This window comes from Dreissena polymorpha, unplaced genomic scaffold, assembly GCF_020536995.1.
Source record: "Dreissena polymorpha isolate Duluth1 unplaced genomic scaffold, UMN_Dpol_1.0 chrUn012, whole genome shotgun sequence".
NCBI classification, from domain to species: Eukaryota; Metazoa; Mollusca; class Bivalvia; order Myida; family Dreissenidae; genus Dreissena; species Dreissena polymorpha.
In genome coordinates this window covers 460487-485465 of record NW_026273326.1, presented here as the reverse complement: position 1 = coordinate 485465, position 24979 = coordinate 460487, and the positions used below count along the sequence as shown (strand labels likewise).

At 35.1% G+C, this 24979-nt stretch overlaps 1 protein-coding gene across 2 annotated transcripts in view; it reads right to left on the bottom strand.

Moving 5' to 3' along the window:
• The window catches only part of LOC127863520 (discoidin domain-containing receptor 2-like), a 93409-nt gene that overhangs the window by 52029 nt on the left and 16401 nt on the right, over positions 1-24979 (bottom strand). For both annotated transcript variants that reach the window (XM_052403061.1, XM_052403062.1), the window contains exon 2: positions 6870-6975. In XM_052403061.1, coding sequence (XP_052259021.1) covers positions 6870-6975 — 106 coding nt within the window. The remainder of the gene's footprint in view (positions 1-6869; positions 6976-24979) is intronic.

The following is a 24979-nucleotide window of genomic DNA, read 5'->3' as shown; positions in this document are numbered from 1 at the left end:
ACGTAAGTGAGATTCTTAACAAGTTCAAGTGGTAGGGCTGAAACAATATTGACCATCTTACCATCTCAAGTGTTTCACCACACAGAACAAGAGCTAAGCTCACTTGCAAACTTGAGGACCACTTCAAGCCACTTTGTGACACTTATTACTTGCAAAGTTGACAAAAGTTACAAGTTGGCCCATTGCACTTACAGGCCAGTTTCTAACAGAATTGATCGAGACATGCTGTACCAGGCAGAAAAACTGCATTGCTTTATTTCATGACAAAACTGTGCGTAAGTCATACCACCCGACTGAAGAGCAAACAATATGAAATGTGATTTTGATCTGATAAAATGCTTTCTTCATTATGTGACTTTATAGATTGATTTTGGTCTATAAAATGGTGTCTTCATAATGCGTCTTTATAGGCTGATTTTGGTCTGATAAAAGGGTAATATCATAATGCGTCTTTATAGGTTGATTTTGGTCCGATAAATGGGTGCCATCATAATGCGTCTTTATAGGTTGATTTTGGTCTATAAAATGGTGTCTTCATAATGCATCTTTATAGGCTGATTTTTATGGTGCCATCATAATGCGTCTTTATAGTTTGATTTTGGTCTATAAAATGGTGTCTTCATAGGGCGCCATCATAATGTATCTTTATATATTGATTTTGGTCCGATTAGGGTGTCTTCATAAAGCGTCTTAATACATGAGTTATTTGCAATCTTTGGAAAGAGCGTTTGTCTAAAGAGAAAATGGAGAGGAATATTAAGTATTGCATGACTTGGAAAATTGCTGAATGTGGAGTGGTGAAAACTGGCTATAAATAACCATTACACAGCCATAAATGATGGATTGACTGGGACTTGCTTCTATAATAATTGGACAGAAGTAATCTCTGCTGGAGGAAACAGGCTTTATTTTATAGACATCATGGCAATATATCGCTGACATTGATTCACAAGCAGGCATTTTGGAGGTTAGCAAAGCAATCTGCAAAAAAAAACCATCTGCTATTTTTTCTCTGGGTTTCATGTGGATTGTTACCACCAAAATCAATGAAAACTGTTCTGGAAAATAACACCTTACTTACAAACTGATGACATGTTCAGGGTATAACAGAGGTGTCTCAGCCTATCAGAAAGCATTGGCTTTACCCATGTTAACATTTTTATACTGGAATAACTCATGTCAGCAAGATGATTTTATAGTGTTACAACTCCAAAGTTTGAAATATATGAGTTGATCAAGTTCAATGCCCCTCACACTGGACCCTTATCCTCAATAGCACAAAAACAGCTAGTTTTTGGAAAACGCTGGACGTCATTGTAAAAACGCCATGTTGATTTATTTCAAAGAAATCCAACTATCAACTCTCAACTATTGCGCAAGTCCTGCTATTTTCCATGTACTCATTGTTTCCATCTGAGAGAAACCATTTTAATATGTTTACACTGAGATTTCTCTGCTAATCCCAGTGTTCTACCATGGATGCGCCCTTGCGTCATTGGCGCAAAAAAAAGAGATTTGTCCCCACCCGTTTTCAGTATATGAGTCCCGGGCGCACAGGAATAAGAAATAAAAACTAATCGATTCAATGTGTAAGTCGATAAAGAAATAGAGTGAATGCGTAACAGGAACTAATTATTTCATTGGACGTGACGTCATTTTGCAGCGAATGGTTAATTTACTTTAATAACACTTTTATTTCATTGGTATGTTGAGATTATAACAACCAATCAAATATCAAGAAAATTTCCACAGCTATTAAATTGGCGGAAAGTGACCGGCCGCAGAAAACAAAATCGATTTTGTTTTGTTTTCCTCCGGAAAGTAAAATTAGAATATATGACGATAATAATAACACCCAACAAGTCCAAACATCGTTTAGCAATGACGAAAAAAAATTCTGCCCTTTAACATGAAAGCGAACTGGCTTCGAGAATTTTCTTGGTTACTGTTTGACAACAACAAAACGACATGCAGTTTGTGCATTTAGCACTAAAAAAGAAAATGCCTTTACTATCGGTATTTCTAATTTGAAAGGGAAGTCACAGCAGATGTAGACAGATGTAAATGTCGACATAACATACCTGTAACTGTTCAAAATTTTGATAATATGTTGACAATTGTTTGACAGTTTTAAACAGTTTTTAAAATGTTCAAGTTTGAATAAGAATGTTACATCCTGTGGACTGGCTGTAGGAAGAAATATAGCCAGTTTAAGAGTGCAAGTTAAAGGTTATTAGTTTCTGAAAATTTAATTCTGCTACACATATATTTCTATGCCCCCAGATTTTTCACTTTTGTCCCCACTTATTTGACCCTAAAGGGTCCCTGTCCCCAACAGTAAAGATTCACGGCAGAACACTGTTATCCACATGTTGTGCCTCAGAGAGTCTTCTAGGACTATTGTCACCTTGACATTTGCACAACAACTGCACTAAAAAATAAAATCATTTAGCATTACTAGGAACATGCATGTGTACTAGGAGTCTTCAGGCTTACTTAGAACCAATTTTCAATGTTTGTCAACGCCTAAAGAAGTGGTCATAAGGGTGCCACTTTCAGCATTTTTGTTGACTCAGCTTTAGTGATGACCTTGCCACAGCAAGGGCTTTCTAGATATTTCTTTTGCTTTCTCTGTTGCCGTAAGAACGCAGTTTTAACAATAGTTTGGTGTGAGGGAAGTATTTGGAAAGACAATGATTTATTTAAATAAAAATACATTAATTTTTTTAATTCACACTAATAATCCAACAAAACATGTTACCATAGCAAAAAGCAATGTGTTTTACTTATTTAAAAAAGCCTTGTGTATTTTGTATTAAAACATTCTGATAATTTGGGTGGGATTCCATGAAATTTGCATTACTTTTAAAACAGCTCTAAAACTGTGCAATACTTTAAAATACATAGTGGCGCAATTAAACATAAATTTTTCACCATTCACTTTTTACATATTTCAGATTACACAATTTTTTACATCAAAGTTACTAGATGTTAATATTTTCAACAGTTTCTGATTTTTGAAATCAAGCTATAGGACTAATAGACTCCTTTCTTACATACACATGTATACTGGTTGCCATGGAAACACTTTCAATATTACTTTAAATAACATTTTCTAAGAAAGTATTGACAACCTGGTTATGTCAGCAAAGAATTTTAGTGCCTTCAAGCTACTTTAGAAAACAGATTTTCCCTTGAAACGAAATGAAGCGCTCAGGGAGCTAAAAACCATTTTTAAGAATGTATTTCTGGGAATATTTGGATAAAAATAATTAGGTACTTCTTAACAAACGAAGAAAATAAATTGAAGTCCAACTTGTGATTTATATATAATGATATTGTTGTGTTTTATGGATTAATTATTTGCCAAAATTAATAAACATTGCAAGAAATTGTCAGCAAAATATGCAATATAGGTTCATGGTATTTTTTAATTGAGCATTCAAGGAATTCCCCAAAACAATCCGTCCAATGATTAACAGCATACATAAATGACTCAAGGAAAAACAGTCCCAAGCAAGAACAATGTATGTAATAAACACATAAGCCACAAGTTTTATAAACAGTTTATTCTTGCAAGGGGTATCTTGGCTTCCATGAAACATGTTGAAGGAAGTGTGGGGTGAGAAACATGGTGCAAATGTTCCCAAATGTTTCTAGGGGTCACAAAGTGTCTGGGAAATTTCTATTCCATTATTAATCATTGACTTACAGTCTGCCTACATTCTAATGGGCGTTTTTCGGCGTAAGCTGCATAAGCCAGCTTTTCACCTTAGCCTAATCTTTGTAAGTGTCCAATAAAGTTCCAATAAAATTTCCCGCGGCTAGGTACGAATGAATACACTTCATTTATTCCATTGGCTGATTTGAGTATACCACCAGAACATTGGAAACATATCCGCGTCTTTGTAACACTGTTTTACTGTATGAAACAATTTTATCTCGAATGAAAAGGCTTAATAGATAGAACAGTTTTACACTCAATTCTCGACATCAATACAGTTTGTGCGTACACCTTTTATTTTCAGAGTATTACCAGCGCAAGAGCGTTTATACTTAAAAGGCTATGTTCTCATATTTAGTACTTACTTCCTTATTCCTGTCAACATGTTAACATGTAAAAGTATAAAGAGCAATGGAAGCGAGGCCTCACTTTAAAGCATTGCATTTCAACCCGCGAGGTATATCGGGTCAATTCGCGGACATTCAGAGTTTATATTCAGGTCATCACCGGAGTTGGCGGCCAGTAAAATAATCGTTATATAATAAAGACGCTATCCGTGAACTAGGTGACCTGGAATATTCTTTAGACCAGAAATATGTTAAATGAAGATATTCAGCAATATAATTATGGTATGTAAATAATAGATTCTTAATGTGTTTTCAACAATACAATGATAAATATTATTGTTGATAAATTTAACAATAATTATTCGTCCATATTGCCTAATGTACTAAAGTGATATTATGAGCATGTAACAGTTTATAGGTGTCTATCGCAACCGTTGATTATTTTTGATGTTTCTACTTCATATACACTTATATTAATTAATGCAGCATCATCATACTAAAACAATATACCAGAAAGAGAAAAATAATGCATTTGAATATCAACCGTACTTTCGTTTGACAACTGATCATGCGTTTACGAGTTGAACCTAAATTTAGTTTTAGTGCAGATTTGTTCATACGACACAAAGACACGAAATTGTTTTACGGATCATTTAAGCTTACAGGACTGGGTGGGTCACGTAAGAATATCGAATATAAAATATATTTTTATAAACAACTGGTAGCAAGGTGAGTTGCAGATAATTAATCAGTAACCACATTTTAACTAACTATTTTGACCTGTTAATTCTTTTCAGCTCAATTCAACAGTGCAAAATGCCCATAATATCACTTTAAGCATTAGCACGATGATAATTGATACTGTTAATAATCGAATCAAATAGCAATGCCCGACAAACCACTAAAACAGGTTTGTTCGAAGAACGCGCCTATAAATACGGATACTTCTCGTGTGGCCGGTTGACTCATATGTTTAAATTTCACTTCCATTCTTCTTTTGGTTTTCTGTTTTGTATCTATAGGTTTATGACCAGCAATATGTTATAATGTAAAATAAGCCGCGAAAACTCCCCGTAACATCCCGTACTGCGTGTGATGCAGCTAAGAACTGCACAGAAAAAGACATTCGCTATCCTTGATCTCATTCATTAAACTATTTACGCCGTATATCTTTTTTAAAGATATTTCTTGTTTAGACTGTTATAAACGAAAGCTTATTTGAAATGTGCATTATGTAGTCAAATGACACAGTGCGCTATTGTAGTCAAATTACACAGTGCGCTATAATGAATCAAAACATTGCCTGCTTCAGTTCAAATGAAACTTTGACACTTTCCGCTTTAATGGTATTTTTAATATTAAAGGAATCTTCTTAGTAAAATTCCAGTTAAGGAGTAAAGTGTTGTTCCTGATTAGCCTGTGGGGCTGCACAGGCAAATCTAGGACGACACTTTAAGCACATGCATTAAGCCCAGTTTTCCCATAATGTGGCCCATGAATAAGTGAGCTACAATCAATTAAAACATTTCCTGCTACAGTTAATATATTTGATACAAGAGTTCTGCGGTCGGAGATGACCGCATTGAAGCCGGATTTTTGATTTAAATGACAGGAAAGTACCTTTCGTGTTTTTGTCAATGCAATACTTAAATTACTGAAATATTGTTCAAAGGTCAAAATGAAATGTAAGTACTTTTCAAGGCATGAGCAAACCTTGTGTTATGTTTTGAATGCATGCATATACATGAACAACAATAACATTTAAGGTCACAAATATGAACTTGAATTGACAATTAGGAAAGTTTGATCTCAATTTTTTTATTAGCAAATTAGTAACATATTGTTTGAAGTTTCCATCAATTTCATTATTAGACTCTATGTCCAAGCATACCAAAGTTATAACAATTTTAACATTTTAACATTTAAGGTCACAGTGACCTTGACCTTCAAATGAATGACATTGAAATGACCAGTGGTCATCTTCTAGTACTGGCCAATCTTTATTTCAAGTTTGAAGACTCTAGGTACAAGCATACCAAAGTTATAACATGAAATAAGAACTTTAACATTTTTACATTCAAGGTCACAGTGACCTTGACCTTCAAATGAATGACCTTGAAATGTCCAGTGGTTACTTACTAGTTCTGGCCAACCTTCATGTCAAGTTTCAAGACTCTAGGTCCAAGCATACCAAAGTTATAACAACTTTAACATTTTTATATTGAAGGTCACAGTGACCTTCACCTTCAAATGAATGACCTTGAAATGACCAGTGGTCATCTGTTAATCCTGGCCAACCTTCATGTCAAGTTTGAAGACTCTAGGTCCAAGCATACCAAAGTTATACCATGAAATAAGAACTTTAACATTTTTACATTCAAGGTCACAGTGACCTTGACCTTCAAATGAATGACCTTGAAATGACCAGTGGTTACTAACTAGTTATGGCCAACCTTCATGTCAAGTTTCAAGACTCTAGGTCCAAGCATACCAAAGTTATAACAACTTTAACATTTTTTATATTGAAGGTCACAGTGACCTTGACCTTCAAATGAATGACCTTGAAATGACCAGTGGTCATCTGTTAATCCTGGCCAACCTTCATGTCAAGTTTGAAGACTCTAGGTCCAAGCATACCAAAGTTATACCATGAAATAAGAACTTTAACATTTTCGAGCACGCCGCCCGCCCGCCCGCCCCCCCCGCCCGCCCGACAACATCAATCTATAAGCCGAGATTTTTTCGAAAAAAATCCGGCTAATAATTAAAGTATAGTCAGAAGTGAGTTGTTTACAAACCTTGCGTTGCGTGGTCCCACACTGTCATCGTTATACGAGGAACTTGCAGTGATGGCGGAGTCTGGGATTTCCCCTGACTGCATTCCCAGGGAGGTGCGACATTGAGCTAAAAATAGAAAAAGAACAAATTGCAGTAAAAACTTGAACAAAATTATCAACTGTGATCACATTTAGTTTAATATTGGTCTTCAATAAACTTGAACAAAGTAATTTACTGTGATAACATAAGTTTGACATTGCACTTTAAAAAAACAACACAAATTGCATTATCAAGATACAAATTGCAGTAAAAACTTGAACAACATTATCAACTGTGATCACATTTAGTTTGTCATTGCGCTTAATATAGACCAGACACAAAGTAGGTAATAAGAAACACCATACCATCATTTAGATTATACACTGGTAAAATGAAAGCAATAACTTAAGTACATTTACATACAGGAAAAACAAATATATAGTTTAACATATTTTTGTACTTATGATATTCAGTATAGTATTTCAATTGTGTATGTGAGATAACTGCACTCAAAACTCTGACCACAGTTTTTGCTTACAAGGTAAACAAGTGCATCTTTGTTTTTCAGTGTGGCTACAGGTTTCATTGACAAAACAGCTCAAAGAGCATATGCTGGTAACAAGGATTCTGCATTATAAATATCCTTGTCAGTTGTCACCAGGCACATCAACACACTCAAAATTACACAAATGTTGAAGTACAGCAAATTGCAGCCTCTTGCAAAGGTTGCTAATGACCTAATTCCAGTAATGGAAGATATATGTTTCCCCATTACTTTGGCTTAATGACACAATGGCAGTCGCTCTCTGATTTATAGACATGATTGTATCTGCAACATGGGACAAGCCATTCATGGTGACATTTGTGTATTATGAGGGTACTAGAGGCTCAGGCGACCAAACAGGTATTACAATTGTAACAACTGTGATTTCTTGTGTATGCTGGTGCAGTTGTGTCAATTCATAGCCATCCTACATTACATAATGTGTTTTCTTAATCCTTTCTCCCATAAAAAGCAAAGTGAAAATGGCTTTTGCAACCAGCATAAAACCAGAACAGCCTGTGAGTCACTTGCAGACTATATTCAGTCTACTTAACTTCATAATACATGTTAACATTGTACATTAGTCAAATGGTATTTATTGTGCCAGTACTTAAACACCACTAAATTTATGACCATGTCATAATAATTGTACTTATGGTCATCCAATGATTGAATATTATGCGTATCCATAACATCTCCAGTATTAACATTCCTGACCAAACTGTCCCATTAGTGACCCCAGGGTGTCCAAAGTCGCATAATACACAACAAAAAGGTGATAAAAATCACCATTTCATTGTGCCCCCAGGCCAAAGCTCTGGTTACCAGTGACCATTGAAAAAAGATAAATTGATGAAACAGCCTGATGAAAGTGACCATGAAGTACAATGAGGCGCAGTTAAATCTTCCCTGTTGGTAACTTTTTGAAACTATTATTCCATCCTCTCAGCTCAGCTGTAAAAAAGCCATTGTGAAGTAAACAGGTATTGGATAGGCTAATTAGTTACAGTTATTTGATAAACCTGGCCCTGAGGTGAAATGCATTTGTAATAACTTGACAGTTTATTTATCAATGATATATGGTCAATTTGAAAGTGTGAGAAGTCATCAGTGATTTGTTGAGAAATGAATTTGTTATAACTCAATGAGCCTCCTTCTGTGAAAACGGGGCTTAATGCATGTGCCAGCGCTCCGTTAGCTTTTAAAAGTTGGAAGTCCTGACTTCCAAGCCTAAAATTTTGGACGTCCCAGACATAAATTTTGAAGTCCCACTTTCATTCAGAATTTTAATATACGTACATGTTCCAACTCTATCTATTACCCGATAATCAAGTATTATTACGATTTATATTTTCAAAACCAAAATACAGACAATATTGACGTCCACAAACGTCCGCCATTTTACGCAAGTTGAATTGTGGGATGGGGGAATTCCGATTGAAAATGCGTAAATCATGTGACGCGATTTTAGAGCATTGTTAAACTGACTATTAAATTCCTTCTCAAATGATCGCACACTCTAACAAATTTTCTTGAATTCATTATTTGTTGGTTTATTTCCAAACTGTATTTTCAGATTTTTTTCATCGCAAATCAGGCAATCGATAGACAATTTTTCTATCGCCAGAGCCGAGATTTCATCTCATTGGCGATCAGGCGATGGGTTAATTTTGCAGACTGCTTATTTTCAAATGCGTATAATCAAACGTGTTATCCGAAATAATTTCCAGATTTTATTATTCACGGAAAGTTAGGAAAATTCTAGCAATAAATAAACATTTCTCGTGTACTTCGTGTACAGGTGAAAGTCATGCGAAAATTAAACTTCATGTACAACATAACGTCATTCTTCCTCGGGGAAAGCGTGGGCTAAGATATTTGATTGCTGAATAAAAACTTCGTAACACAGACGTCGCTAATATTTTTGTATACAGCTTCACGTGGGGTCGGTGTGTATTCGACTGCCTGAGCGCCGATTGGCTGATGCGCTTACCAAGAAGACTTTGATTGACAGCTGAAAAAATCAATATTGGCCACTCGCTGAGAAATTCATTGTAAACAGTAGCTCTTAGGCGGAGTTAACGGTCTGAATAACCCGATTTACTGTTGACATTTGCATGTGTTGTGTATTAGAAAATAGCGTGCATGCGGATTACCAGACGTCCAAGGGACTTCCACAATTTGCATAATGGACGTACGACTGCCGTTTTCAGGCGTAATTTACGCCCGGACGTCCACTAACGGAAGCGCTGATGTGCTCAAGTATCATTCCAGATTAGCCTATGCAGTCTGCACAGTCAAACCAAGAATAAAACAAGTCGCCTTATTGGTTTTCCGCTGAGAGACTTATGCAAACAAAAAATATAATAAACAAGAGATTGCCAATTTGAAGCAATATGGTCCCCTACTGGTGAAACTCCATCATTGTCAGAATTTTTTATTTGTTGCCATAGCAACCATAATTATTGACGTAGGAACAAAATGAAATGACATGCATAAGCTCCATATTGCCATCTATCCATATTTTAAGTTTCATGAAAAAATATGAAGAACTTTTAAAGTTATCGCAGGATCCAAAAAAAGTGTGACGGACAGACTTAAGTCCCCTCCGGTTTCACCGATACAGGACAAAAATCAGAAAGTGTTATCCCTGATTAGCCTGTGCGGATGACACTTCACGTACATGCATTAAGCCCTGTTTTCCCAGAGCATGGCCCAATAGTTGTAAACTAATAATCCATGGTCATATAATGAAACTGGGAAGTTTTAACTTCCTTGACATATTGGTTGAAAGTAGTATGTATACTTTAGAGTACAAAGCATTTTTTAACCATACATGTCGTTATTATTATATGATACCAGTTTACATGTAAACATGTTGTGTATTAAATCCTGTATTGTAACTATTTTGTTATCTTTAGTTTGCCTTCATTACATGTATATATTGTAAAGCATCATGTTTAACATGAAAATAAAGGACGATTGAGCATTGTTTTCATACTAACTTTAGCCTATGTAACACATAAACCAAAATACTCCACCTATTCTTCCTGACTCCCTCTCTGACTGTGAGAGGCACGTTTGGCTCATCCACAAGAACACAATTCTGAGATGATTATCTTAAAGGAAAATCATTCTCTTCAAAGAAATTGTTATCACAGTAAAACCCACAGTATAAATGATATTGATCATAATAACCGAGTATTTATTTCCTAAGAATATTAAGGAAATAGTCTCACTTATAATTTTATATATTTTTTGTCTTATCAAATCATAATTAATTGCACAATACTTACTGCCTATATGTCTTTTAATTTTGACTTCATATGAAACAACCAATGATGTAACTTAGGTGCGTCAAACATGTCTTTCTTTATTACATATGACTTGATCAGTAGCCAAATTCAGAATGTTTTTCTAATTATGTAATAGATGTTTGGTATGCATAGATATTCACAAGCATTTTATCATACAAGTGTCTAAAACTTTTCAGTGGTTTAGAATGCATAGGGAATGATATTGGTGGTGGTTTCTTGACACAGCTTGGCTAATATAGTGTCAGTTTATTCAACAGAGAAGACTAAATTAGGGATCATTTAACATTTCTTGTGAAACATTATACCCTTAATAATGTATAATATCATGAAATTGTTAGTTACATTCTTGTACACAGCAATTCTTATGAAACAAACATATATACAGAGAATTATAATGGAATTGTTATATACAAAATCCAACACAATCTAGACTAATTTCCAAACACATAAATAATATAAACATTAATTATGAATGGATACATAAGTACTGTTGTTGTTGTTTCTGCTGTGATTGTTGTTGTTGCTCTGATTATTCTTCGTATAGCTGTGACTGTTGTTACAGCACTAAAGCACTTGATATTGTATTGTCATGTCACCCAATACTAAATTACAAGGACAACTATTTGTACATCACTTGATACACAGCTCTTGCATAAAAGCAAATACACCCAAAATATCAAACCACCCCATGCTCAATCACTAATGCATCCACTACAAATAGATGGATAGTCCTTCATGTTTAACAAGCAAAATTGGCCGTATTAATCAGCAATAAATACTTATCTTTCTGTAGTGTGGGAGTCGGTAAATACTTGAGATTTCTAAAGCCTGTCTTTTAGAGTACACAAGAACGTTATTTAGCATGTATTATATTGCCAACACTTAAGTGCGTGTCAAACATTTAAGGATGATAATGATGATAATCCTGATAGACAAGAGCTGTTCTGGCCCTAATAGCTGATGTTTCAATATGATAAGAAGTCCTTGAAGGGGTCATGACCCAGGGTTAAACAGACATTTCAAGTGGCGTTCTGAGACAACAGGGCTTAATCCAGTCTGCACAGGCTTAAATCAGGGACAACACTTTCCGCCTAAACTGGATTTCTGTCAAGAAAAGTCTTCCTTTAAACAAAAAGTACAATAAAAGCGGAAAGTGTCAACCTGATGATGATTAGCCTGTGCAGACTGCACAAACTAATCTTGGACGACACTTTACGCACATGCATTAAACCCCCTTTAATTACAGAGGGAGGCTCATTTGTTGAATTGTAATGGGTGTAGGTCATAGGAAGTAGCCATAGCAACCAATGGGACAAGTTTGAACTACATTTCGCAAAAGCATCAGTTAATAATAATTGTGACTTCATTCATATTGTACATTCTAATTTCTCAACTTAAAATAAGACCATCAGAAGAATTACGACATGTACATAATATTATTGTTAGGTTTATTCACAACAATTTTCACTATATATGTCAGCAACAATTGTTTAATGAAATAAAACTGAAGTATTTATAAAACGTTATCCATATTTGCATAACTTTCTTATAACATTAGCAAATAGAACTCAGACTTTTGTCTGCTATCTACCCAAATCAGGCCATGTTCAATGGCTGCCAGGAATGAGGCAAAGAAAACAGTTTTCATGAAATTTCAATCAAATCGACCCTTATCATTTTAGCCAATACATGTCAATTCTTGATAACTTAAGGAATTTAAACAATCTATTTACAATACAGCTTGTCCTGAAGAGTGCGTCAATAACTCGATGTCAATATCAATAAATTTATTGCCATTTAAAATCTACAACAACCACAAAAGAACACGCAAAATGTCTATTGGCGCCAAACAAAACATCAAATGGCTTTAAACTTATACAAACAGTCAAGTATGTGGAGTTAATAGCACAACATTGATATGAAAAGGCATTCTGAAGAAAGCAAAAGCATCATGGCCCAGTTATTATTACCTTAAAAATTCTATTTAAATATTCAATGATATGTAAACCCTTTTCCAGTAAGACACGTAGTTTGATTCATTTGTAGTCCCATAGAAAGTTAAATTAAATTAAAGACCTTTATTACTAAATTCAAGTTATAAAGGCTTCATTTTCAACCCTTAGATACTGACGAGCAGCAAACAGCATAAAACCTGAAAAGACTGCAAGCTATATATAAATGCATTTATAATTTATTCAGGACATCTAATAAAACAAGACCAGTATTTAACATGTAGACATTTATTCATTATCATCATCCAGTCAGACAGACAGAAAGACAGACATGGTGAATCCAGTTTACTGTTTCTTGAAGGGGCTTGAAAATCAGTAATTTTTGCACTGGTGAACTTCCCTCTCACACATATTTTCTCTGATCAAAATGAAACAGGTTCTGGGTGAAATGTTAAGATTACATAATACATCATCCATTATGGCAAATTATCATTATAGAGGAGTATTAATAAGCTATTGAAGTGGGATTACACTGACACAGTTAATGGCTGGTACTTAAGATAATAAAAATCCATACAAATATAGGGGGTCCATCTCTTCAAAACAAGCATTATGAAGATTATGATGCCAGGCACGTTTTTTAAATGTGATTTTGGTGATTTTCACTCTGTTATCAATTTCAAATCAGCGGGGAATCTTTTGCCACATAAACATGCATTGTCCGTTTTTTTTGTTTCCTTTAAATACAACTGCCTGCTATCATATAATTTACCCCACATTCAGATATGGTTTTAAACAGGTATTGTTAGGCAGTGCAAAACAAATACCTCAAGAACAAAAGTCCACTTCATAGAGTCTTTATCTTTAAAACATATTTTGTGCATAAAAAATTGAAATGTAAATAAGTTCAGAAACAGAATCACGTTTTTCCTAGACAATCTAAAACATTCCACAAACAATTTATGTAAGACGTGGACCTGCATATTCTATTATCGCCAAGCCTCAAAACTTAACTTGAGGCTTATCAGCATTAAGTCAGAAGGTGCATAAATATTATCACAGAAATTGCTGCTATGTGCTATTATTATTGGCACTGGTGGATGTTTGGCTAAAGGAATATTTATTGTGGCAGCAGTGGTGATTTATTGTCACAATAATGATGGAAATTTAGCCTCACTTTATACATTAAAGGTGCCAAAAGAAAACTGAAAATTAGCCACTATCTGAATTCCCATAACAGCTGACAATGAGATGAAACAAATAATAATAATGTAAACTCAGTTATGCAGTTTCAATATCATCATGATATAACTATTGGAAACCTGTTTAACTTGATCACTTATTCACAGAAACAGCAGCCCAAATTTCAAATCAGGTCAGTTTTCATTAGATATAGTTCTGGATATTGAACTTAAGTGCAAAAATGTTAACATGGTTGAAGTTTACAATTTCCTGACATCATTTTACAAAATGTAATGTTGTCTCCTTGTTTGTACAACGCTCTTTTAAGCATATCTCCTATGGACACAAACAACAGCATGTCTGTATTAAACTAGGAAGAATTTGACATCCCCTCAGCCAGTGTGGAGCCTATTGGGATATACAATACTGCCTCCGCCTAAAGTTTCATACCCATTCATGAAGGCTGTGTCAGAAATCAATATGCCCCTCTGGCATCCCTCCCTATTTAAAATAAGCTTGCATCAACAATGGATCGTTTTGAAATGCTTAGTTTGTACCTCATGATTTTTTTTTTATGTGAGCTCACCTAGCCATGTATCAAATAGGTCACATTCATTTTTCACCATCATGATAAATTTTGGGTGAACGCTTCAGTTGTAACAGGTTACAGAACTGATAGACGTTGTGAATTAGAGACTGCTTTGCATGGGGACAACAATAATTGTTCTCAATAGAATATACACCTGCGAAACGTTGTTCTGCAGTTCATGAAAAAAATCGTGAAATATTCATGAATCGTTCATGAACCAAGTTCATGAATAGATCATGAATAGTCAGTGAACAGAAAATGAGTCGCATCTGTGAAATGTTCTTGAAATTTTAGTTCATGATCTGTTCATGGACACAAATGGCATGAAATGTTCATGAAATATTATTGAAACCTAATGTCATGAAGTATTCATGAACCCTTATGGCATGAAGTGTTCATGAACTATTATTGAGCCCTAATGACATGAAGTGTTCATGAACTATTCATGAACACCAATGGTATGAAGTGTTCATGAACATTTCATGAACAATACAATTCTTGAAAAATTATTCAGGATTTTGCTGTTCATGAACAGTTCATGAACATTTTCTTCTATTTGTCAATGTCCAATATTCTGTTCACAGATTGCCAGTGAATAGTTCATGAACCATAATTTTTCATGAGTTCATGAACTGCGGTCTTACAAAGGTTATCATAAGTGTTAGCAAACATGAGAGACTACAAACAAGAGACATAAATTGAGGCTTTAAATATGTATCTAAGTAAGGGTTAAAATAATAAATTGAACAGAAATTGGTACACTTTATAAAGGTTCCTCTCAATCTTAAAGCAAAATAAATTGTAAATTTAAGGCATTTTATTTAAGGTTCACATTTGCAAAAGTGACTGAAGACACAATAGACCAAGACAATTTCAAATCCATTTAATAATTTAAGCTGCAAACTCAAATGAAATTTCTGACAGAGAGAATAGACTGATCCCGGAATTGCTCGAGTTTAGAAAACCCGCTATTATCCCTGACGGTACAAACAACGCTGGTCCATTATATCAACCAGTGATAGCTTGATTTAAATAATAACGGTTGATACGGTATGTGGTTTTGGAAGGAAAATTGATGGGTCAGCTTCATTTGTACCAGCAGACTAGTCTGGTTTTGCATAAGGTTGCTTTTCCGGGTTACATTTATTGTAATCATATCATCTAATTGTTCTCTATTTCACATTGGATCAAAGTCAGCCATCTTAATCTGTTTACATGGGGTTTTGTTTCAAACTAAGTAATTACATGGCGCATCAAAATAAATGAATTTTGGTGTTTGGTTTCTCTCAAGACTTCATTCCATGTCTATGACTCAAGATCGGAGAGTCAGCGTTTGGTGGCAATCATAATTGAAAGCACATGCAAGCTGCAGCTGCATATAACAATGTCAACGTAGTGGTCCTTACTTTATTTTGGTAGTGATGATAAATTTGACAGTGGTGTAGATTGTTAATTAAATGATGATGATGATGATGATTATGATGATGATGATGATGATGATGATAATGATGATGATAATTCAGATATGAGCATTAACATAATGATTTTATGATGATGTGATGTACTATGCTGAAGAAGGTCACAAAGATGAAAACTAGAAGAATAGACATATTACAAATACATGGCCAGCAGTAAATTATAAACAATTATTGGCAACGATTCCTTTTCAAATCTTTCACAGGAATAAACAGTCATGTTTCATCCAGTCGTACCCCACACACTGACACAATGGCTGAGAATTCCCTAAGATCTGCAACAGTGCAAACGTCATGCCACGAAAATCAGCAAATTGCAGCCAATTTCACTAAAATTCCAATTGCACAGTCTGCCGCAACCGCTGCCAAGTTGATTATAGTTGTCTCCTGCTAGGACCAGTATACAAGTTGCACAGGCAGATTAGACAATCGCAATTGCACCACCAGACAATGGGTTTTATCATCGCTTTTAAATATTTACTAGTGATCATGTATTCTCCCTGGAATAATTTATAACTCTTCTGATGTGATGCATTTTGGAAGAAATTCTTGTTCAATACATAGTGTCTTAACATCAAAGTATTACTATTAAATTTGGGCTTTATTCTGGTCATTTCTTTTATAATAATTATAGTACCAGGGTCTTCCCCAGGCCATTTAAGCGCCCCTTGCCGGGGCGCTTGAATTTCGAAATCAGAGCCCCCGGGGCGCTTGAAATTTTCCGATCAGTGTATTCTTTAGTAAAAGAAAGTGGAGATGTCCAAAAAAATCAAGGTTTCCCTATCAGTGTATCAATATTCCGTTTTAAAAGAGCACTCGGTACCTACTTTCACAAGTAATCGCCATAAACACCACATGGGGTAATGGATAATCCACTGATAAGAGAATAGCATGACGCGCGTATCGATTATTCTAACATTACACGGTCATTAAAATGCTGACAAGGATGTATCTGGTAACTTTCCAGTCGTCAAACTGTGAAGTTCATCGTCCAATCGGTTACGCGAATGCTTATGGGGGCGGGGTTAACTATCGACCATTATTTTTGATTGACGTCGGGCATGAAGTAAGAGTTTATCGCAGCTTGATTAGCAAGTAGTTGTTCCATTTGAGTAATATAAAACCGGTAATTAGTACAGTACACAACATTAAAGACGGTTTCGGGCATTATCATCACACCTTTTTACTGTAAACAAGTGTTACCTATGACTCATAATTAATACGAGAAATTAATTGCAAGTGGTAAACAATTAATTATTATAGCGGTTACAATTATGTGATAACAATTTATTTAATTCCAGAACATGTATATTTCAACATGTCCATTTATAGAACTGATTCACCTCGTTTTCCTGACATTTATTCGTAATGCGCTTTAACAAATTTTCGTTGAATTAATTACGCACACTTGTAAATGTTTCGTTCGATAATCGATAGTTAGAAGACTGATGATGGCAACCAGCCGTGATCCTCGTGGACAACGTGAATTTCATGCATAATTCCGTCAAAACATTTATTCAACTCGTAAAGTGTGTAAACAAATTATCGTTGAATTTATAACGCAACGGTTAATATTTGTTGAAATCTCAAATGGGAATAATTAAATTTGTAATCCGAAACCCATTACCGTAAGTCGATGTAAACGCGTTTTTAATCCGAAACACACTTCCGAATGTAAATGTTACCGCAACGTTAAATATTTTTGCTTCAAATAAGCAGTGCAAATTTATTTTGTGTCGAATCTTTTTCTCAATTAAAAAGAGCGCGAAAATTATGCAGCATGTACAACGTCGCGTCTATTGCTTTCAAATGACGTGTATTGAGCGTTTTAACAAGCACACAACAGGTCAGGGGATTGACGCATAATCAGAGGCAATATTTCATCAAATCAATAAATAGTCACTTAAAAAATGGCAAGGTTTGTGTTAAAGAAATAACTGAAAGCTTTTATCGTAAATATTTACCAGAAAGAGATTGATAAAAACGGAATAAACGGGATTATCGGGTAATAAATAGAAACTTGAAAAATAGTAAGTATACAGTAATAGAGTCGGGTTGAAACGGATGTATTGGGGAATCGTTCGAGTCGGGATTTTACTATCTGTGCGGAAAAGTTTTAAAACAATTAAACAATATAAAAAAATATATTTTTAAATGACTGGGGGATTTTTTGAAGAGTTTTTTGAAGAGCGCACCAAATGACGTATTTTGACGCTGTTTTACTTTGAGTTATAACGCACCACAGAACGTGAATTGACACGTTAAATTAAAAAAATATCAACGTCGGGATGGGACACCCCTTCCGAACCCACCCCCGGGGCGCCTGAACAAATTCCTGGGGAAGGCACTGAGTACAGCTAAACATTTAGTAAACAGCCACACACAAACAGAACTTTGATGAATAAAACAACATTTAAATGCTTTAAAACATGAATGATATATGACAGTATAGCACTGATAATGCAGATACATGTAGGAGTTGTTAAAGTTGTAATTATACACAAAAGCAAAAATTGAACCTGTTTCTTAAAAGTGATATGTAAATTTGGTTACAACTTACATCACAAACAAATTGTTTATGCGCAACTAAACTCTTGTGACCTTGCAATAAACAAGCCTTGAAAAATACCTTCTTTGATTTACAAGCCAAGAAAAGCAGAACTTGGCTGTTAACTTAGGCAAACTTTTAAAACCTTTCACATCATAAGGTCATACAACAAAGCCATTTCGCCCCTCTAAGGTGACAATATGACAGAGTACCCAGCCCTTGGGATGGGACAACTGATGCATGGACCATTCAAAAGTGAGAAACTCACAGAATGCCATATAAAATGCATTTTTTAACATGCTTTGTTTTAACAGAGTTGTCAGATATGCTGCGGCGACAAACTTCGCAATACAGGATTTAGCTGCACACAAGAAGCGGGTACATACTGGTTAATTCACATTATTATTATCCCCTAGCTTTTTTAAAAGCGTGTGGATATTGTGGTTATCTCCGCCGCCTGTCTTTCCGTCTGTCTGTCCGTCCTGGCCACTATCTCCTCCTACACTATAAGCACAGTAGAACCTTGAAACTTACACACATGGTAGCTATGAGCATATGTGCGACCCTGCACTATTTGGAATTTTGATCTGACCCCTGGGTCAAAAGTTATGGGGGTTGGGATTGGGCCAGGTCAGAGGTTTTAACTCATTTTTATGCCTCCCCCCCCCCCCCCCCCCCCCCGGTATGGTGCATTGGCCATAACTTTTGCAATATTGAAGATAGCAACTTGATATTTGGCATGCATGTGTATCTCAGGGAGCTGCACATTTTGAGTGGTGAAAGGTCACGATCATCCTCGAAGGTAAAAGGTAAAGAAAAAACAAATCCAAAGGAAGTAATAAGCTTTTAAGGGAGGTAAGTAATGAACCTGCCAAATTATTTTTTTTTTTAATAAATCAAAGCGGCCCAGGAGGGGGCATTGTGTTTCTGACAAACACATCTCTTGTTTTATGTTATTTTACATTAATTTCTTCATTTCTATATGATTCACTTCCTATTGATACTGAGCATCTCTTATGACAATACAGTCAATCTCAACTATGTATGGCCCCATTACCAACCCTGGAGCGCCTCGCCCACATAGGCTACGCCCACCCAAAATTTCCTTTTACTATTATTTCTTCATTTCTACACCGATTCACTTCTAATTGATACTGAACTTCTCTTATGACAATACAGTCAATCTCAACTACCGTATACGTGCGCTTATAAGACGCCCTCGCTTATAAGACGCACCCCGATTTCGGACTTTATAATCGGTGGATTTAAGACTGACCCGCGTGTAAGACGCGGTCAAATTTTGCCGTTTTCATCGGCCGAAAAACGGCAGAATGTTGAAGAAAATCAATGAGAAACACATTGCGAATTTTTCAAACTCGCGCTGCATACAATTAGTAATTCACGCAAGTCCGAAAAATAAAACAATCAAACAACAAAGTAAATAATATTTGTTTATTTCATGATATATAAGTAGGTTTTAATTTATTTTCAAGTATTATTCATACAGTAAAAATAATTTTCAAATTAACAAAATTTCTAACAATTGCGTATTTAATCAATTTGCCACAACAATTTCAAACATACTACGTTCGTAATTGATCGTATCCGTCATCTTAAAATCCTTCGAAATCCTCATCATCGCTTTCACCGAACAGTTCGTAGAATTCCTCACTAGTGAGATTGTCATCGTAAACCCAGTCGCCGATATCATCATCATCATCGTCGCAATCACTAACCTTTGCACAGGCCGATAATCCTCAGATTGATCGCGATTTTCCACAAGATCATCAAACAACTCGTCGTCCTGTGTACCATCCATTTAGTTTGAGATATTAAGAGTTTCGTTTGCGTTTCATTTTGACGATTCCAGTAGTTGTAATTGTAAATATAATTGTATTGTTTGACGGGTATTGAAAACTAAGAGGCAGATATAGATTACCTTGATTATGCAAATGTTACGCCCATTGTCTATAGGTAATGCCTACTTTCATAAAATTAGCCAATCGCGTGATAGAGTGAAATCACGTGTCAAGAAGAAAGCCACCTGTGGATAATTGCATACGGTCGCTCTTTGCTCCCGCTGTCGTGGGTCCCTAATAAATAAGGTGTCATCGGCATAAGGGGGTTGTCTGAATGAACGTGTTTATTTAACAATTGACAGTTGCAAACTGGTAACTATTTTCAGACGATACCCTTATTGCCAATTATGTCTTAATTGACAATTAACAGCGTCGAACAAAGACGATCAGGTGATACAAATTTGTCAAGAAGCACTTGTAATCGCGTGTTTATTTAACAATTAACAGTTTCAAGCTGCGAACTGATTTTGCTGTTATTTTAAGCATGTTTGGCATCGTGTCGCCGCTTACACACGTATACTATTATGTCCAATTTATATGACATTTAACGACGTCGCGCGCAGACAATCGGGTGATACAAACTTTTCAAGTATAACCATGGACAATATAACGCCTTACGACCCCAAAATAACAAAATTCAAATAAAAAATAGTAGACAACAAAATCAATAACGATACATTTTATTACAAGTAAATCGGTAACTGAACATAGTTTCCGATACACGGTAGGGGCAAATACAGACTTTAGAGAAATGCAAATGGCTGCCGTGATGATTCAAAACAATTGACAAGTGTCCAACTTGGCCAGCGTAAGCCCAGTAAACTCGATATTTTGAAAAATTTCGCTTATTTTCACAAGTATCTCGCTTATAAGACGCGACCCCCACTTTAACTTATTAATTTGAGTCTTAAAAATGCGTCTTATAAGCGCACGTATACGGTATGCATGGCCCTATTACCAACCCTGGGGCGCCCCTGTGTTAAACATGCAGCGTAGGGATACGCGGTGGCCCCTGCTGCGCCATTTCTAGTTTAAACTGCGTTCTGACAAAAATGGGCTTAAAACGTGTGCGTAAAGTGTCGTCCCAGATTAGCCTGTGCATTCTGCACATGCTTATCAAGGACGACAATTTCAACTTTTATGAAATTGTTCTTTTTGAGGAACCGTCTTCTTAATAAAAATCCTCTTTAGGCTGAAGGTGTGGTTCTCAGTTAGCGTTCGCATACTGCACAGGCTTATCAGACTGACGACACTTTATGCAATTGCATTAAGCCCTGTTTTCCCAAAGTGAGGACGATCATATATCAGTGACACCAGAATTAGTAAGATCATTAACCCACTTGTTGTTCTTTGAAAGGTTATAACCCTTTACCACTTAGATATGTATTTTGACGCATTTGTAGTCCCTCAGAATCTAATAAGAAAGGTCCCTAATGAAATGTAACTTTCTAAGGGACTACAAATGCGTTAAAATATGTATCTAAGTGGTAAAGGGTTAAAAGGTCATAATCAAGAAGCAGTGACCCGTGTTAATTTTGTCAACATTGCACAAAAAACAACTTAAATGCATACACAATCATGTCATATTGTTAAGAATCTACAAAAGTGCTTTAAAATTGCAACCAAGACATCTACAACAATATTGGAAGTCTGTAAAAAAATATATATGTTTTAAATAATACATAAATAATTAATACCCATTCTGACCACCAAAGCTGTGAAATTATGTAAAAATAAAATAACTGGAAGGATTCAATGCACACTGTGTAGGAAACAATAAATCAGAATAAAATGGTTAAACATCAAACACACCCTATGTTTGCCAATTAACATTAAATTAAGTGCTTAATATGGGACTGGAACCACTTTCAAACAGAAAATTAAACTGGAACCAGCCTTGCACTAATAACTATCAATAAATAAAACTACTTTCTTTTCCATCTGGAACAACTTATTGTTCAAGGGTAATAACTTTTTGTACAGTAAAATAAACTGTTTTAAATAAAAATGATATTAAAAATATTTTCTTATAAATGTTCATTTTGTGCACTCAAGATGAATATCTACAAATTTGTATTGGTATAATTTATTCAAATTATAATTTCCCTACTTCAGACCAATGCCTGCCATAATTAATGTCTTAACCCGCATTTCATGTTCAATTGCTTGTACAATAAATTATGTAATACGTTTACCACTTAAAACACTTCAGGCACAAGAAATTACTGTCATGTAATCAATTTACAAAGTGTTGTTTCAAGTACTAGATTTTGCTTTGATCTGTTTATTGGCAGAAATTTATTTGCAAAACATCTTTGGTATATTATAGCAAACATAACAAGTATAATTTGTTGATTTTTTGTGATTTTTTTTGCGATAATTGATAAATTTAACACCATTTAGAAAAGAACCATTATATTTAAATCATTAAATTACACAAATAATATCATTTTAGCACTTAACCAATATAATGGAAACATGGACCTGTATTCACAGAAGTATATTGAGTATAAAAATCTGAATAATTTTTATTGTCAATAAACTTGCCATAATCAATCAAACATCATAATTTTCAGAATGATTGAATTCCTCATAGACACTTCAATAAAAGTTTGTAATATTACGATGTATTCTTTCTCCCAATACCTATAACCATTCTCTACATTTTTATGGTCACTCAATGAAACACTTGACCAGTACAAGATTATTTAAATCATAGCAGTAATGAAGATATTGGTCAATAGAAATCCAATTTGTGGTCACTAATTGATCACTTGACCTCTCATGTTTTATTCATAAATGGTCAGTTCGACCAGTTGTTATCCAATAAATAGTGATTAAGCATGCGCTGGATGTGTGTACATTTTAGCAGCTCATTAACGCAATATTTATGGAACAAGAGCACCGCATAATGGGTGCCACGCTCGGCTGCAGAAGCTTGTGGCTTGTAGAACTCATCAAGGTGCATCTACATATGAAGTTTCAAAGTTGTAGGAAGCACTTTGATTTTAGAGGCAATGTTAAGGTTTTAGCGGACGGCGGACGACGAGCAGGCTTAGACAATAGCTCGGGTTTTCTTCGAAAACGGCCTCGCTAAAAATCGTGAATATTTACAAGATCAGTAGGTGTATGAGGATTTGTTGATAGACTTCTCATTCTTAATGAGGGCTTCCCCTTTCTCCAATTTTCCTTTAGCCAAATCAATGCCCTACCAAAGCGAAATTCTTCCAATTGAGGCTATTTGACGGGTTTTGTGAGGACAAACTTGTAGTGATAAAATTGACTTTTAACAAATAGGGCATTTTGCAGCCATTTTCTAATTTGCAAATGGCATAGTAAGTATTTAGCCCTGGTTTATTCTTTGAATAAATCTATCATCCAGCTATATGTGCATGCAAAAACAGGAATCATAGCAGAAGATTCAAAGTCTGGATTCTCCATTCACTCCAGCTAATTCTGATTGTGCCCCCTATTGGGTATACAATTTTACAATCCATATCCATTTCTGCAGATTCTACCTTCCCACTTACATAACATGTTGTGTATAGATCTTCCATGATGCAAATAGGTCTTGCATGATGCAAATGTGATAAAATCCTAGCTATGGTCCCTTGGCAAAGGATGTCTGGCACAGTGAAGCTAAAAAGCATTGGTTTTATCAGTGCTTTTTGCAAATAAAATACATGTATCTTAATTTGAATGCAAGAACATGATACATTGGGGATATATGAATCATTTTTCCTAATAGCAGTACATAAAATATGTGACCTGAGCTTGGCCCTATTTAACTTTCAAAAGACAATACAATTCAGGATCAAAATCTTTAAAGTCCAAAATATTACAAGAGGCAGCCATACAATAAGAGAGCTCACCTCAGAAATCAAGGTACACAAATTGTCGTAGACATGACTTGGTAAACTTGTTTTTCAACCCAGATTCAAACTTGGCCTAGATATTGTTAGGATAAACATTCTAACCTGAATTTCCTCAAGGTACAGTTACAAATGTGGCCTCTAACAATGTTTTTCTTAGATTTGACCGGGTGACCTTGTTTCTGAGCCAAAATCAAACTCTGGCCTATAAATTGTCAAGATAAATATTCTGACCATGATTCTTCAAGATTGAGATTGAGTTATATATATATGACCTTTAAAGTGGTAAATATAACATTTGACCTAGTGACCTAGTTTTTGTATGCACGTAACACAGATTTGAGTTTTGAATTATAAGTTTTACTTAAATATTTACTAAATAAACATTCTGACTCAAATTCATAGAGATATAGTTATAAATTAAATGGCTTTAAAAGTGATTAGACGTTTTTTCTACGAATTTACCAAGTTTAACCTCCATGAAGTTTTCTGATTCATATGACCCAGATTTAAAGAGGGAAAAGAAATTGTCAAGGTAACATTCTGACCAAAATGAAATAAGAATAAGTCATAAATGTGGAGTAATGAGTGTTCAGTGATTGAGTGAACTATTTTATTCATAAAAACAACGCGATTGGTGAACCTCAGGACTGATTGACTTAAAATAAAAATTGATCCCTCAGTGAAAATGGGCCCCTATTTGGGTCCCAAAGAGGCATTACAAAAATATGGCACCATTTACAGAAATCTTCT